Genomic DNA, 14,343 nt, shown 5'->3' with positions numbered 1-14,343 from the left:
GTTCATGACCTGTGTAGTATGTTAACACTATTGGAAGTAAAAATAACTCGAACTCCAATTTGGAAAACACAACTTTCTTCTTTTTAAAAAAAATAAAACTCTGACTTGTATTATGAGTCTGTGGTCTGGGAGAGAGTCCTGTAACTCTCTGTCTGCAAAATACAGTATATAATGACCAATGTTGGGCAATTAATTATATAGTTACTACTTCAAAAAAGTAACTCAGTTTGGCAAACAACAAAGTTTTTTGCAGCTATTTTTTTTTAATGCAGCCAAGGCGTTTTTAAATAAACATTTCAAACTTTTTACAGAACAATCAGCTGTTCTGCATCAAATCTGATGCCACACAAATTATTTGTGCCACTCCAAAAAATAATTTCTGTCCACTATGAGATAAAGGAGAACAACAGCCTGATACCTGCAGGCCTGACAACAGGAGATGTATCACTCCTGTAACACCTGTAACATTCAGCAGCCGCCTCATTGTTCTGACACACACAACAAAACTATTGACTACACAACACACTAACTACACACTAACTACACACTAACTACACAAGATTTGTGCTAAACGTCGCAAATCTCTCACATCTCAAAGCACCGCCGTCACTCCTAAAATTTCCCCCCGTTTCTTAACAACTAGATGCCACGTTGCCATATCATTTTTTGATTGGTCGACATGGTACTTTTTTCGACGAATAGGAAAGGGAGAGGGGGGTGGAGTTTGTTTTTGCTCACAGGCAGAGAGTGCTTTCGAGCCTTTTTTCTTATAAAACGCCGTTTTTACCGTTTCTTCCCGCAGTAAATATAAACAACGACAGTATTCAGGAAGAAAACCAAACATTGCATATTTTTTATCACAACTCTGGTTTTACGTGGCCTATCAACACAATTTAAAAACTGGTATAAAGTCCACACTTTTTCCGTCAATTGTTCCGTCTGTCCTGCTCACATCTCCAATGGTTGTACACGTTGTCATTAACGTGGCTTCACTGCACATCAGCCACGCCGCTTTGCTAGCTAAAACACCGGTGTCGGCACATAAGGACGCTGTCATAGCCTGTCAGCGACGTTGATTGGCTGCGTATATACGAATGTAAATCGCATTATTGGCTGGACTATGGGATAAGGTGGCATCGTTCTAATACAATATGGGAGCAGCCAGTCACTCACTGACTAACACTGCAAAACAGAATTGTTAAAGTATTAATTTTAATTTCAATTCAGGTTAATTTTTTTTGTGCGCAACAAAGATTTTCTGTGCGCAGAGACCGTGCCAGCAGTGCGCAATTGCGCACGTGCGCAGCTTAGAGGGACCTAGACGACTATTTGAACATGCCACGGTTTTAAAAAGAGAAAAATAAGTACAAGACTAAAAGATTTTTAATGAATGAACTGTTTCTTTTCATCATTAATTTGAGAAAAAGACTGGTAAAGCAGCTGTACAATAAAGGCGTTTTTACTGGTTTTACTGCTGCTTTCAGTGACTTACACAGTATACCTTATGTCTATTATGTCTAAATATAGAATGGTGGGTATGTAGGTCCATGTGGGCCAGCATTTGAGGGACTCTTAACCCGCAGACATCCTCTCTCTTTGTCCTTTACGCAAGGCAACATTTGTAGCCTGAGGTGCCACACACCCTTCACCCTTCACCAACAGCTCCGGCCCCAAAGCACCACTGTCAGTGAGGTAGCGGAGGGGGTGGGGATGAAATTCTCCATCACGCCAAAGCCCATCCAAGCAGACCAATGCCAAAGCGCCATGTGTGTACAAACAATTCAGCTGAATCCGACTGGATGTATACTCAGGCCTTATCTGGGCAAAGCCAAATACTCTCTGAGCTATCAAAGGTAATGGATGAGTGATTGGAACTCTAAGTTTTTCGGGCAAATGCAAACACATCTATTACGCTCCACCACTTCAAGCTGTACAAATCAAAATCGGGGCAGCAAGAAGGAAAAATAAACTACACAGCATGTGACTGTTAGGAAACTTGGAAAAAACATGATTTTGCATATCGCACTGATCAGCCTGCAGGTCTAAAACTCTAACTCGGCCAACCCTGTGGCGATGCAACATCAGACACACTTAATGCAGGGAAAGATTTTTTTCTAAATACCTTTTAAAGGATTTGCAAGATAAGCCTGTCGGTCTCTCCTAGAAGGGGCCCCTAAAGGATCCTGGAATCGATGGATGGGAGAGGGATTTACTGTAGGGCAAAGAGGGGGAAAAATGTTATTTAATGCTTGCATGTGAGCAGAATAATGAAGCGGCGAGGATGTTCGCATATGCGCTCATCATTATCAGTGCTCCTAATCTGCCATTAAGCAATTCCATCAGCTACAGGGATCTAATATTCCCTGCAAAAAGAGCGTATTTACCATTTACTATGAATCAACTGCTATCAGATGTATTTACATAGTGAGGAAGGAGTGTAAAAACACTCTTGACCCCTCATGCAGAGTGAAGTAAAAAATATCAGTGGTAGAAAATATTCTGTACACAGGCACAGTGACTGAGCTAATTATTCAGGCCTCGCTACTACAGCATTTCCCATAATGCTTACCACTTATCATATAATGCACTAATCCAATAAGGATGTATGGCATGATCCTCGGGTTATTACAAAAACAGATAAAGGAACAAGATACTGTTTGCAAAATCCTCTCCTTTCTTTAAAAACCAACCGTGATCATATTAAATGGATCAAACTGTTTAAGTTTACAAAGGCTCATCCAGATTAGCAGCTTACTACATCCAAGGTCCAGGCTAAAACTGCACTTTGTCTTAAGTTATCATCTTGGACTAGTTTTAAATGAATTACAAACTATTTGCAGCTACCTTTAAATCCTGCAGTGTATAAATAATAAAGCTCAAGCGTAACCATGTGTTACAGTAAACTAGTTTGCTTCTACACAGCTATAAATTCCAACAGTGTCCTGTTTCAGCTAGCATGACTACAACTACTGACCACCTATTAGCTTTAGATTCAGTGTTTTAGCACAACATTGTGTACAAGGTCAGCAAGTGCGTTTTTGACATCTTTCTTACAGCCCTTCATTCTTCGCACCCATTAACATTAAAGCCTGACAGTCTGCAACGTTTTTCAGCCACATCATGAAGTTAATGCTAGTTAGCTTAGTTAGCTACAACAAAACTGATAAATACAAGCTAGAATCAAGAAGCTAGCTTTGTTTATTGATATCTAAAATCAGCAATTTCAAGTGGTAAATCACACAGTGGTCAAGAGCAGAAGAACTGGAAAATATTTCATGCTAGCTCTCCAAGAAAATTCAGACTTTGCCTTCCCAAGCTGCTAACATCCTCAGCAATAACCTACAAATGATGAAGTAGTGATTATGGTCACCAGTCAGCCCAAATTGGTGAAGCAAGGTTAGGACACGTTTCTTAGAGAACAGGCCGTGCAACAACGTCTCTCCACACACTGAGAACTCGTTTGGAGGTTGTTAAAAGGTGTAGCTTTCTCTCCGACCTCCGGAGAGAGCCCTCAGGAGAGGTTCTCTTGTAAAACGCTCCATCTTATTAATGGAAATAAATGCCGTTAGTGCCCCACCCCTCTTCCCCCACCCCCCCACCACTCCAGCAGTAAGACGTGTCTATTCTTGGCTAAAGTCCCCTTCATTAACGTTATCTCAAATAGGCACCGAGTCTGATGGCGAGAGGAGGGACGGCAAGCGGCTAAGCTGCTTCATCCAATTTCATTATTCCATATGAGGCGGGGTATCAGTGTTAACTTTGCTATGTCAGCAAAGCACACGAGGCAGTTGTGCTGTTGTGTGGCTGAAGCATGACATAAGGCGAGAGGTGCCAGCGGCGCACGCTTTGCCAGCTGATCAGATGCTGACAAAGGCCATTCACGTGTTTGTGAGTTTTAATTTCCAAATGCACTCGAATGGCGAGCGAACACATTTCAAGGCTGACTTGCTGTATTTTGGACCGAGTTGGTAAAACAGCACAAAGCTTTTTTTGGAGCCCATATTCTAGCACCTTCTTCAGCTATTTTCTGCTTATGAAATATTTCCCTTTTCATAGCAGCAGCTACCGTGCTGTGAATACGCGCATGAAGCTGGAGGACAACAATAACAGTGTGTGTGCTTCAGGGAAGAGAGAGAGAGAGAGAGAGACAGAAACTGAAAGGAGAAGACATGAAAGACAGGAAGAAAGGGAGAGGAGGGATGAAGAAAGCGTGAAACTGTGGACCGTCAAATGATCTGGCCTCTCTCCAGGCATGATGACTCAGGGATGATGGCACAGTTAGAGCTAATTAGGATCATAAACTGGAGAAATGTTTTGCCACCATGATGTGTGGGGTGCTTCCACACTACTGGCAGGACTTCACATTAGATGTGAGAGCTAGTCTTGATGGCATGATAAAATAATAATAATAGCGATGATAAGACACAAAAATCAACTGCCTTGAATCAAAAACTTGAAATTTTCAGGTGAGCGAATCTAGTTCAGCATTTCCAGACTCAGTTTAGTGAAATGTATCCAGACTACAGCTCTGTTTCTGTTTGACTTTGGCTGTCACAATGTAAGAACAAGCATGAAAAGTGCATTTTAGTTGACATTTGGAGTAAATCGAGTGCGTAATTTCGCTATTAGAAATGCAATTTTTTGCATTTTACAGCTCCGTCTTCACACTGAAACCCTTCTATATAAAGTCCAGCTGCCACAATCCAGATAAGATGAGAGGAGGTGATAAAAACAGCTTTCCATATAACTGTGAAGGTTGTTAGAGATACCGGCTGCATGAAGAATACACCTCATCTACATGTTGTACTCAACAGCAGCAGCAGCAACAACAACAACAAAAACTTGCTTGACAGTTGCTACGAGACATCCAAACTCTCTTTTACACAACAGGCTCTCTCATGTTGCGTTGTTTTGTGGACTGCAGACGCACACACACTGACGGGAAGTGATAATGCCGCCGACTTGCCCTGCTACATCTGTGTTTATGAAGACTGACAGCTCCCCGCGAACGACGACATGTACCGGGCACACAGATGACGAGAAAACACACACACACATGCATGCAAACAAATTAACACACATGGAGGCATCACTCTGGAGCGCAATTTCCATCAGAGCGGCACACGCGCATTAGTGGCATGCAGTGTAACCAGCTCTCAAATGTCTCCACCAAAGTAGTTATTGTTGTGAAAGCTCTTGTGGACAGGCTGATGGAGCGTAACACATGACTAACTCAATTAAACTGTGTTTTTGTTGTCATAGCAACAAGTGCAACAAGTTATTTGCAATGTGAGTAATACCCTTATCTTTCCAACTGTGGGAGTCATCAAACAACAGGCTAATTAACTTAAGTGTCACCTTCTGCATTTTTTAAATCTGCATCTGTGCTTTTGATACTTGTTCTGATTCATTCTCTCCGCAGCCTGACTGAGGCAGCTCGTGCACTCTGCGTGTTATTGAGACATTTCGCCATGAAATTTGTTTTCTGGCCCTGAACTTTAAGTACAATTTCTCACTGCCTTGCTCCAAAAAAGCCAAGAGGGACTATTACCAGATAATTACTAATTATGCTAATGTGCTAAAGTTGTGCTATTCCTTTTCCTTGGTCATTTTATCAGCTGTCCTCAAGAGACCACAGTGAGTAGTAATAACCTTTTTTTTCCCAGCCCCCTCCTCCGCCCCCCAGCTAAACGCTCAGTCAGCTAGAGGACGCCGTGTCCTAAACCGCCGACTCCTCCGCCGCTACCCTTAATCAGGAAGTGCCTGTAAATTCGCAGAGCCATGCGTGCGCACACCGAGGAACACGGCGCCGCTTCCATCGGCACTGACCTTCATTAACCTCATAAATGCCAGCGGTGTTTCTGTTGCAGCTCTTAATGCGGTTATCAGCACAAACACAAACAAATGTGACAGAAGTGTTTCAGGAATAAAACTAGTGCTTTTCATCTGTGAAACAAACCTCTCTCTCTCTCTCACACACACACACACACCTACACACACACACTGTGCGACATTGGGCTGTCCCAACATGGAAACCAAGCACCAATAACTACTGCATTCCTCAACCAGAAACCTTCCCACTCCTGATGACAATGAACCTACACAGGAAACTGGTACAAGGTGTGCATTCGCTCAGGTCCTCTCTGTGTTACCGCAGTGTGAGTTTATTTATCAGTGGATTCTGCATGTGAATGTAGGCCAATGCAGAGACCATACTGCAACTGTTACAATGCATGTGTGCATGACAGGGACACTTACACTAACATTAAACAATAATCTGAATGAATGATGAATAAAACAACACTGTCATCGTCCTTAAAGGTCTCTCACACTTCACTGCAGAGTCGACATGCTTGGACCATTTTCACTATTCCAACTTAAATGTAATCATTTTTTTAGCCAGATTTACTATTGAGCATTATGACTGTTTTTTTCCTTCTTCTTCTATTATTACTCACATTGAGCTTTTTTATTTTTTATTCTCAGAGACACAGCATGAGCATCCTGGATTCTATTTAAAAGGAATCTGCAATTTATATATACGTGCTTTTTCTATAATTTATCTGCTGCTTAAAAAAGAAAAAACTTGCAGTTTTGTTATGGGTGGGGGTGGGAAGGGCGGGGCTTATTTGACAGATGTTGGTAGGGAAGCAAACAGGAAATGACAGGAGAAAAATGGACATGACATTCAACGCGTGTCCGTGCAGCTGGAATTAAACCGGGTGACGTTGCTCGTAGCGGCAAGATGTAAACAATGCATAAAAAACGAAGAGTTGCAGACAGAGCCTCCAAAGTATATGAAGTTCAAAGCCTAATCTGGAAGATTTGCAAGGTGTAAGAGGTTTAGCATGAACACAAGTCAACAAAAAACCTCCAAATGATCAGTCATCAGCAGTAAAGACCTTAAAGGACAGTGCAGCAAATAACAGCTATGTGTTTCCTACAAAGCAATAAAGGCAAAACGGGTAAAGGTATTTTATCTAAGACAAACAACACTGACAGACAGTGGGGTAGTGTGGTTACGTAATTCAATTAAAGCAAAGGCTGTTTTGTGTGTGTTTTGTATGCCGCCTCTATCACAACTGTGAAAACACAGCTTGTTCTCTCCGACAGGCTGCAACACATCTTCCTTAATCTCAGAGCTATTTTGGTCATTCCTAAATGCATTCCAGTACAAGAATGTTTGGTTTTCTTCCAGTAGCATCAGTGACTAGCACTAGCAGGCAGTAATATTATTGGTCTGCACGGATACCTGGCTGATTAAACCAGTGCAGGTGCAAAGTTCTTCAAATTTGTGAAATCGTAAAGGATAGTCTGCTCTGGAGCCTGTGCCCCCTCTTCTTGACCTCTGCCCCTCAACTCAGCGGCACCTCTATCACCACCATCAGCGCTGAGAGGGAAGCGGGATGATACGGTACAGTCAGGAATTCCACTCACTCTTCCCTCCCTCTGCTTGGTGAGATGTCAGATAGTCACAGAGCATCACTGGGTGGGTGGGAGAGTGGGGGGAGAGGGTGTTTTATGTTGATTGACCCAGCCACCCAGCTAATGTTTACTTGCGCCTCTCCAGAACGAAGAGGTTCAAATGTGTGTAAGCCCTCGCATCCCGCCTCCACCTCAACTTTCACCGCCGCCACGGCAGCCCACACTCGACCCGTCTGTCGCCGTCGCCAGCTCACCAGGAAGGAGAGCGTAAGCAGTAATTGCTATATAAATTATGTTACACTCTGTGTTTTTCACATTTCCCCCCTCGGCGCTCTTGATGATACGCTGATATACTGTACTGAGAGTGCAGGGTGATAAGTGTGGCTGTAAAAAAAAATAATGTTGGCCAATAAATCTCGGCGGTGCTTATTTTTGTCCGTAAGAAAGGCACACTGTGGATAAAAGAGCAGGAATATGCTGCACATATGCCGCGGTTTAACAAGGTCACGTCGTACAGATGACTGACAGGCGGGAATCTACAGGCAGATTTGTCAAAAATCAGGGGAGTGCATCATTCACCCAGATGTGCACGACTGTATTTGCGCAACTGACGTCCCTTTAGGGACACAGAGCTCACGGCTGTGACTAATTAAGAGGCAGATCCTCTGTGTGTCCACGAGTCCATCTGAGGGGGATAGCTCTGCTCACACTGTGCTTAAAGAACAGCAACAACAACAAAAAAAAAAAACAGCGAGTGAGGTGTACATCCGCACAACATCGAGCTGACAGGAGTGCTGGAACCAGAACAATCTGAGGAGGAGGCGGCGGCTGTCAAACAGCAGCTGAAAAAGGAGCTGATGGATTCAGTAAGGTGTGTGATTTCTAGGAAATCTGAGCAGGAACAGTGAGGGCCGCCTTCTGAAAAGATGTTAGCAAATACATCCCCAGGCTGTAATCTTCACTCTGTACTTATTTATCCTGCCCATCCCAAAAAAATGAGAAAACACACACACACCCAAAAAAGAAAAACAAAAAAAGGAGTCTGGTGGAAGAAGAAATTAATCGAAGTTGCTGAATCTGCTTAGAACCTTTTGAATACACACACAGGTTTTAGTCCATCTACAAATAATCTGCAGCCTTTTCAAGGGATTAAGCCACAAATGCCACCAAATAATCCCTCAGTGATTTATTTATTTATTTATTTGCCTTAAAGTCTATACACATAATTGTGTGGAAATCTCGAGATGATGCTCGGCTGGCATTTGAGATGAAAGATGACGATGATCGGTTAAAAAAAATGGAAGCTGGAACCCTTCAGTCCGAAACTGGGCTTTTATTTTGACAGTTTTAAGAAACGTTTAAATGTGAATCCAAGCGTCAAGACAGGAAGAGCAGAAGAGTCAGCGGCCATCAGCGCGTCCCGAAGCCACAGTTCATTTACAGCCGGCCCCTGAACTGGCCCCTAATGTCCCGTGTTATCAGAATGAATCAGCAGCGCTGATAAATTAGCTGCTCGGAAATACACGCAGCGAGGGCCTGTCAGCTAATGTGCGCGCGCGCTTGTGTGATACTCATATGCAATGCTTAATGTTGTGGAACCAATTCTGTCGTTTTCCATTATGTAAATACATTTGCCTCAGCACTATATTTTATGTATTGTCTCCCTTGTCTCAATTACTTGGGCTATTAAAAATCAAGAGGTTATGGAAATGAGATGCAGTTGTCTGTTTTGTAGTTTGATGACAAGTGCAAAGTGTTTATGAAAGCTCGTTATGCATTCAATTGCAGTCGGATACGTCAACACGCTCCGAGCGTTCATCCATATTCCACAATGCAATGGGGTGGCACGTCAGTGTCTTCAAGCATAAACAACACAAACGGTCGTGTTATCATCTGTTATGCGTATAAATAAATAAAAATAAATATTGCTTAAATCGTCCTCCTCCTTTTTTTTATGGAGATGGCAGAAAAAGAGGGGGTGAGCAAAAAGCAAAGAGTTTGCGGCCTGTGCCAGAGCAAACAAGTGCTCGGTGATTCAGTTCAGTATTAATTAGCCAAATAAGAATACCTGAGGAAATAACCGGCAAGGTTTTTATTTTTCTTCTTCTAAAGAATCAAAGCATTCACTGACATATCAATAATAGCTCCTTTCTTGATCTTTCAAAATGTCACTTTGCAGCTCTTTTCCCTCTGTGAAGTGCAGCACGAAGGAAGTTGGGGTAAAATTACTCAGCAATCACGGATTAATTTTAACAGCGAGCAATGCTGCGTTTTCACTTGTGACCACTTTTCCTTTAAAAAAAAAAAAAAAAAAAGCAGGAATGCAAAGTCTCAAAGTCAGAGGTGCTGAGGTGGAAATGTTTCATCAGCCAGAGTGCTGTGAATTGTATTATTTTTATTTATTTATTTATTTATTTTGCATCATATACATAATATTTCACAAAGGTAAGAGTGTCACTGGCAGAGAGGATGCAGGGCATTTAAAACACACAAGGGATTTGTTTACCATGAACCCCCCGTCAGCATCCATTACAGCACGGCTGCAGGGACAGACGCTGAGCCTTAGGGAAAAAAAATCCTCACTGTTATTATGTTTCAGTCACTGGAAATCAGCATGCTTTTCTGTTTTCATTACACATATAATTGGCTGTTTTACAGTTTGTCTCCAATTGTTAATCCACTGACTTCTTCATTAGAAGCTCAGTGAAAGGAGGCTGAAAGCTTGGAATTAGAAACAGGCACAAATAAAAAATATCAAGACAAAAAAACAAAGAAATATTATTTTGAAGGGCTAGATAAAATAATTGTCCGTCCCTGCTCCTTTTGTCTCCCTGTTGCAGGCCCATAACTGAGTCCTAAACTTGAGGCTTCTCTGTGTAGCAGCACAGCAGTGCAGTTTCAGCCTCTAATGGGTGAAAATTCTGTTTAGATGAGACAACAGAAAAAAAAGGAAAAAGACAAAAAAATGTGAATTTTTAGGATTCTGTTACAGGATTTTGCAGTGTTTTCCAGCGTGGAGGAGGATGCTCTTTAATTATGCTACATTTTGAATATTTAAACTTACTGACAGGAACTGATGTGGCAATCTAATTTAAATTATGGAAGAAATCAGCGAGGAAGTTAAACAGGATTTATGTGTATGCGTTGCTTAAAAAAACAAACAAATGAAGAAATCAGTGTTAAATATTGACAGCAACCGTTCTGTCTACAGGGGAGCACGTTTAAAGCTCCATAAGAGCGAAATAATACTTTCATTCTCCGCTGTCCCGTTAGGTATGAGACACAACGAAGGCTCTGCGAGGACGACGCACGCAGCGGCAACTAAACTTTACACGAGAAAGGCGATTTAAAGCCTCCTTCTCCTCCTAAACAGAGATCACGTTTTTGGTTTTTTTCTTTAGTCACATTTCAAATATGCACTATTATCCAAAGCCGCCGTTATCGGAGCAGCAGCAGCAGCGGGGTGCAGGCTCCACCGGGCTGCCGCCTGTGCGCTCCGATGCTCCGCCAAGGTGCGCACGACCTCTGGAGAGAAAAACCAAAAAGAAAGAAAAAAGAAAAAAAAGGAAACAAGTGGTCTAAAGTTTCTTTTCCGTTCTTTCTTTTTGCTTTTACCTTTTCTCTTGGATCGCCTCCTCCTCCTCCTTCTCAGCTTGCATTTCACCTGGCCGCCCTGAGCCCCCGACGCACGGCTGTTGTTTCCAAGTACGGATGCCATCAGCGCAGACCGTTGGAGCGAGGCGCAGGGATAACTTGAACTCGGCGGCTCGTTTCTCCTTTGTACTTGTCTGGCGTCAGCCTCCGTTGCTCTCTGATAGCGCTGCGTCCTCGGCTTTGACGAACACTCGGACTATATTTTCGGCTCTTCTTCTTTTTTATCCCTTCAAACCAGGGAGAGGGGCTTCGCGTCTCGCTGTTCCTGTATCACCTCAGAAACTCCAGCTCGCCTCCAGCTCACAGAGAGACTGTTCGCAGCGCAGCGTGGCAGCTCTCAGCAGCACTGATCCCGGCTGCTTCGCTCCTCTCAGCCAGTTTTTGCCGCGCCTCTGCAGAAATTTTGGCATCAGCCACTTTGAATTCAATCATGCAGGACGCCTATCTATTTGCTGCCGAGCTTTCTAATTAGGGTCCAATCCTGGCTGTCTGGGAGGTGTGACATCACCAGCGACACCCACCAGCTCACACCCCTTCTTCACCCAGTGCTGTTTTAAAAACGTTTCGTCTCATTCCGCGCACTTTTTAACTTCACTTCTTTTTGTTACATGCCAGGGAAACTGTGTCCTTCTCAGGGAGGGCAAGGGGTCAAAGGTCAGGCCCGGATAGGACGTTTACCATCATCAAAGTACCGAATGTGGTCTTCTGCTTCATATACTGCCTGCTGCAAACCCAGTCACCACTAACTTGAGGCTCAAAGGAGAGACTGGGATGCAGAATGAGAGGAGTGCTTCTCCTTTCTCTCCTTGTACAGTTGTGTTTGTCTCGCAGGATTTAGGATTTGCAATTTTCTTGTGGGATTAATGTTCTGAAATAAATTCCCTCTCTGTGGTCTGAAGTCATAGATGTCCACGGAAGAAGATTATTCTCAGACGCATTGCTCAGCTGTCTTTTCAAAGGCATCTTTAACAGACTTTTCTTCCACGTAGGCCTTACGAAACTTATTTTATTCTGAAAATCCTGTTTTGACTTTTGCAGGTGACCTTCATCACACATGGCAAAAACTCTTAACGGTGTGTTGTATCCGTAAAGTTTGAAGATTGTGACATTTTGGCATTTTTGTGTGAAAGCGCAGTGTGAAGGCTTTCACAAAGCATTTGTGGTTTACCTAGCTGCAGGTAATTGTTTTATTCCCCCGGCCTCTGCAGCAGAAGGTCAGGTGTGCGTTGGGAGGAGGCGCTATGGTACTGCCCGACACATTCAGGAGCTCGGAATAAATGCGGGTTTGTTAAGCCCTAATCAAGAATGCATTAAGCTTGTACAGCTCTTTCTTTTTTCTTTTCTTTTTTTTGTACAGTTGGTGAATAAAGAAAACAGAGTGATATTTAATACCTAACAAAAAACTGCCTGCTGTTGCCTTGATTTTTTCCTCAAAAGACCCCCTTTACTTTCACGGGGCCCCAGCCGCTTCAGTTTTTATGATAAGAAAAAGAAAAAGCAGTGCTTTTGCTGAAGAACCAGCATGACACGTTTGCTGATGTCAGATTGAAAAGTCACTTTGAGGCTTTGTTGTTGGGTGGAAACATTTCCTCCCAGCCTCAGGGGCAGGGAGAGAGAGAGAGAGAGAAAGAACGAGAGCGAGGGTGCCGGGGCGTCCGCCAGGCTGCAGCCTGCCCTCAGGACGCCCACAAATATCCATGTAAATTGCAGTTTAAGAGAAATCAATATAAGTGACAAGTTGCCAATGCCACTATCTGGGGCAGTAATGAAGGTGTGCTGGCGGGGGGGCTGGAAAATACACAGATAACAGCAAACTGGCTGAGTGGGGTGGATGTACAGGTTAGAGGAAAGTGTGTGTGCACAGACACACATGCACAGCAAGGTCAGTAAGTGATGGATGCAAAGAACCACTAACTAACCTGGTTATTTTTATGTTCAGCAGTACCTATGGCTGTACTACCTCAGTGCTCTACAAACACTATATAGCAACATGTTTCTTTAACTGTAGTCTACTTGATTGGTGAGAATTGAGCCCGGTAGATTGTAAAAAAATAAAAACCATTAAATATCAGTAACAATTACTTTTTTAAAGGTTGTATCTATGACATAAATGTTAAAATACAAGCAGCAGGAGACAATATTATTGATTTATCTGATTATTTATCTCCATTAATTGACTGTTATGTATCTATAAAACTGTTTACACTGTTCTATTGAAACACACACACACACACACACACACACACACACACACACACACACACACACAAGAAGCACTGCACCTTCCCAGATATTCAGGAGAAATCTTAAAGGTACAGGAAGTCCTTTTTTTAAGGGTATCTAATTTCCTACTCACTTTAAGCCTTGCCTCTTGAACTGAAGTCTGTCTCTAACACACAAAAACACGCAAAAACATTTTTATTTATTCTTAATATTGCAAGAATTACTTATTGTCAGTGACCTCTCCATCTCTGAATAGCTGACAGCAACCAAGCTAAAGAAGAACAACAGTTGGTTATAAGCTAATATTATCTCACCTAATGTTAGGCTTGAGTGTCCTAAAAATCACACTTTCCCTCTGATAAACAGGTTAGTTACATACTCAGATGAGTTTATTCACCAGGTATCTGAGTTTAGCAATGTTAGATCCACTTTAAAGTTTCACAAACAATGGCTAACAGAAGGCTAAAATTGGCAAAAACAGCAGCTAAAAGAGGCTAACAGCAGCAAAAACAGCAGCTAACAGAGGGTAACTTTGATAACACTGCAACTAACAGATGCTAACAGCAGCTAAAAAAGCCTAACAGTAACTAACAATGGCTAATATTGGCAAGGATATCCTTTAAAAATCACCTCAGTTTTGCTGTCGGACAGAAGTGTTCTTCACTGAGTTTTCAACTGGTATCGGACTCCTTTCACAAAGATTTACAGCCTCGTTCAGAGCAAATAGGTGTGGAAACATACTTACAGCTGATGTTAACAGCGAACTGACAGCTTACGCTCACTAAAGATGAATGGCAGCCAGAGTTGTTTGTTCTGCACAGAACAGAGCTCAGTTGACTGCAATCTACAATCTACTGACATCTAGTGGTGAGATTTTACAGACTGTACCGTTTGCTTAAAAGTAAACTTAAAAGTAAAGCTAAATTTATTGTGTTATAAAACATGGTTCTTTTTTACGAAACTAGTAGCAAGAAATATTTGTTTCTGTCAACTAAGCCATTAATTAATTTCAAACTTAAGTGGAAATAAGCTGAGAACATG

General features: G+C 42.4%; 1 protein-coding gene across 1 annotated transcript in view; it reads right to left on the bottom strand.

Moving 5' to 3' along the window:
* adarb2 (adenosine deaminase RNA specific B2 (inactive)) overlaps positions 1-11,539 on the bottom strand; it is a 219,484-nt gene extending 207,945 nt beyond the window's left edge. The window contains exons 1-2 of the mRNA XM_039616890.1: positions 11,041-11,539; positions 2,123-2,212 (exon numbers count right to left, since the gene is read on the bottom strand). Coding sequence (XP_039472824.1) covers positions 2,123-2,212; positions 11,041-11,143 — 193 coding nt within the window. The 5' untranslated portion in view covers positions 11,144-11,539. The remainder of the gene's footprint in view (positions 1-2,122; positions 2,213-11,040) is intronic.
* Between the last annotated feature and the right edge of the window lie 2,804 nt (positions 11,540-14,343).

Source organism: Oreochromis aureus, linkage group 9 (genome assembly GCF_013358895.1).
Source record: "Oreochromis aureus strain Israel breed Guangdong linkage group 9, ZZ_aureus, whole genome shotgun sequence".
Classification (NCBI taxonomy): domain Eukaryota; kingdom Metazoa; phylum Chordata; class Actinopteri; order Cichliformes; family Cichlidae; genus Oreochromis; species Oreochromis aureus.
This window is presented reverse-complemented; position numbering and strand designations above follow the sequence as displayed.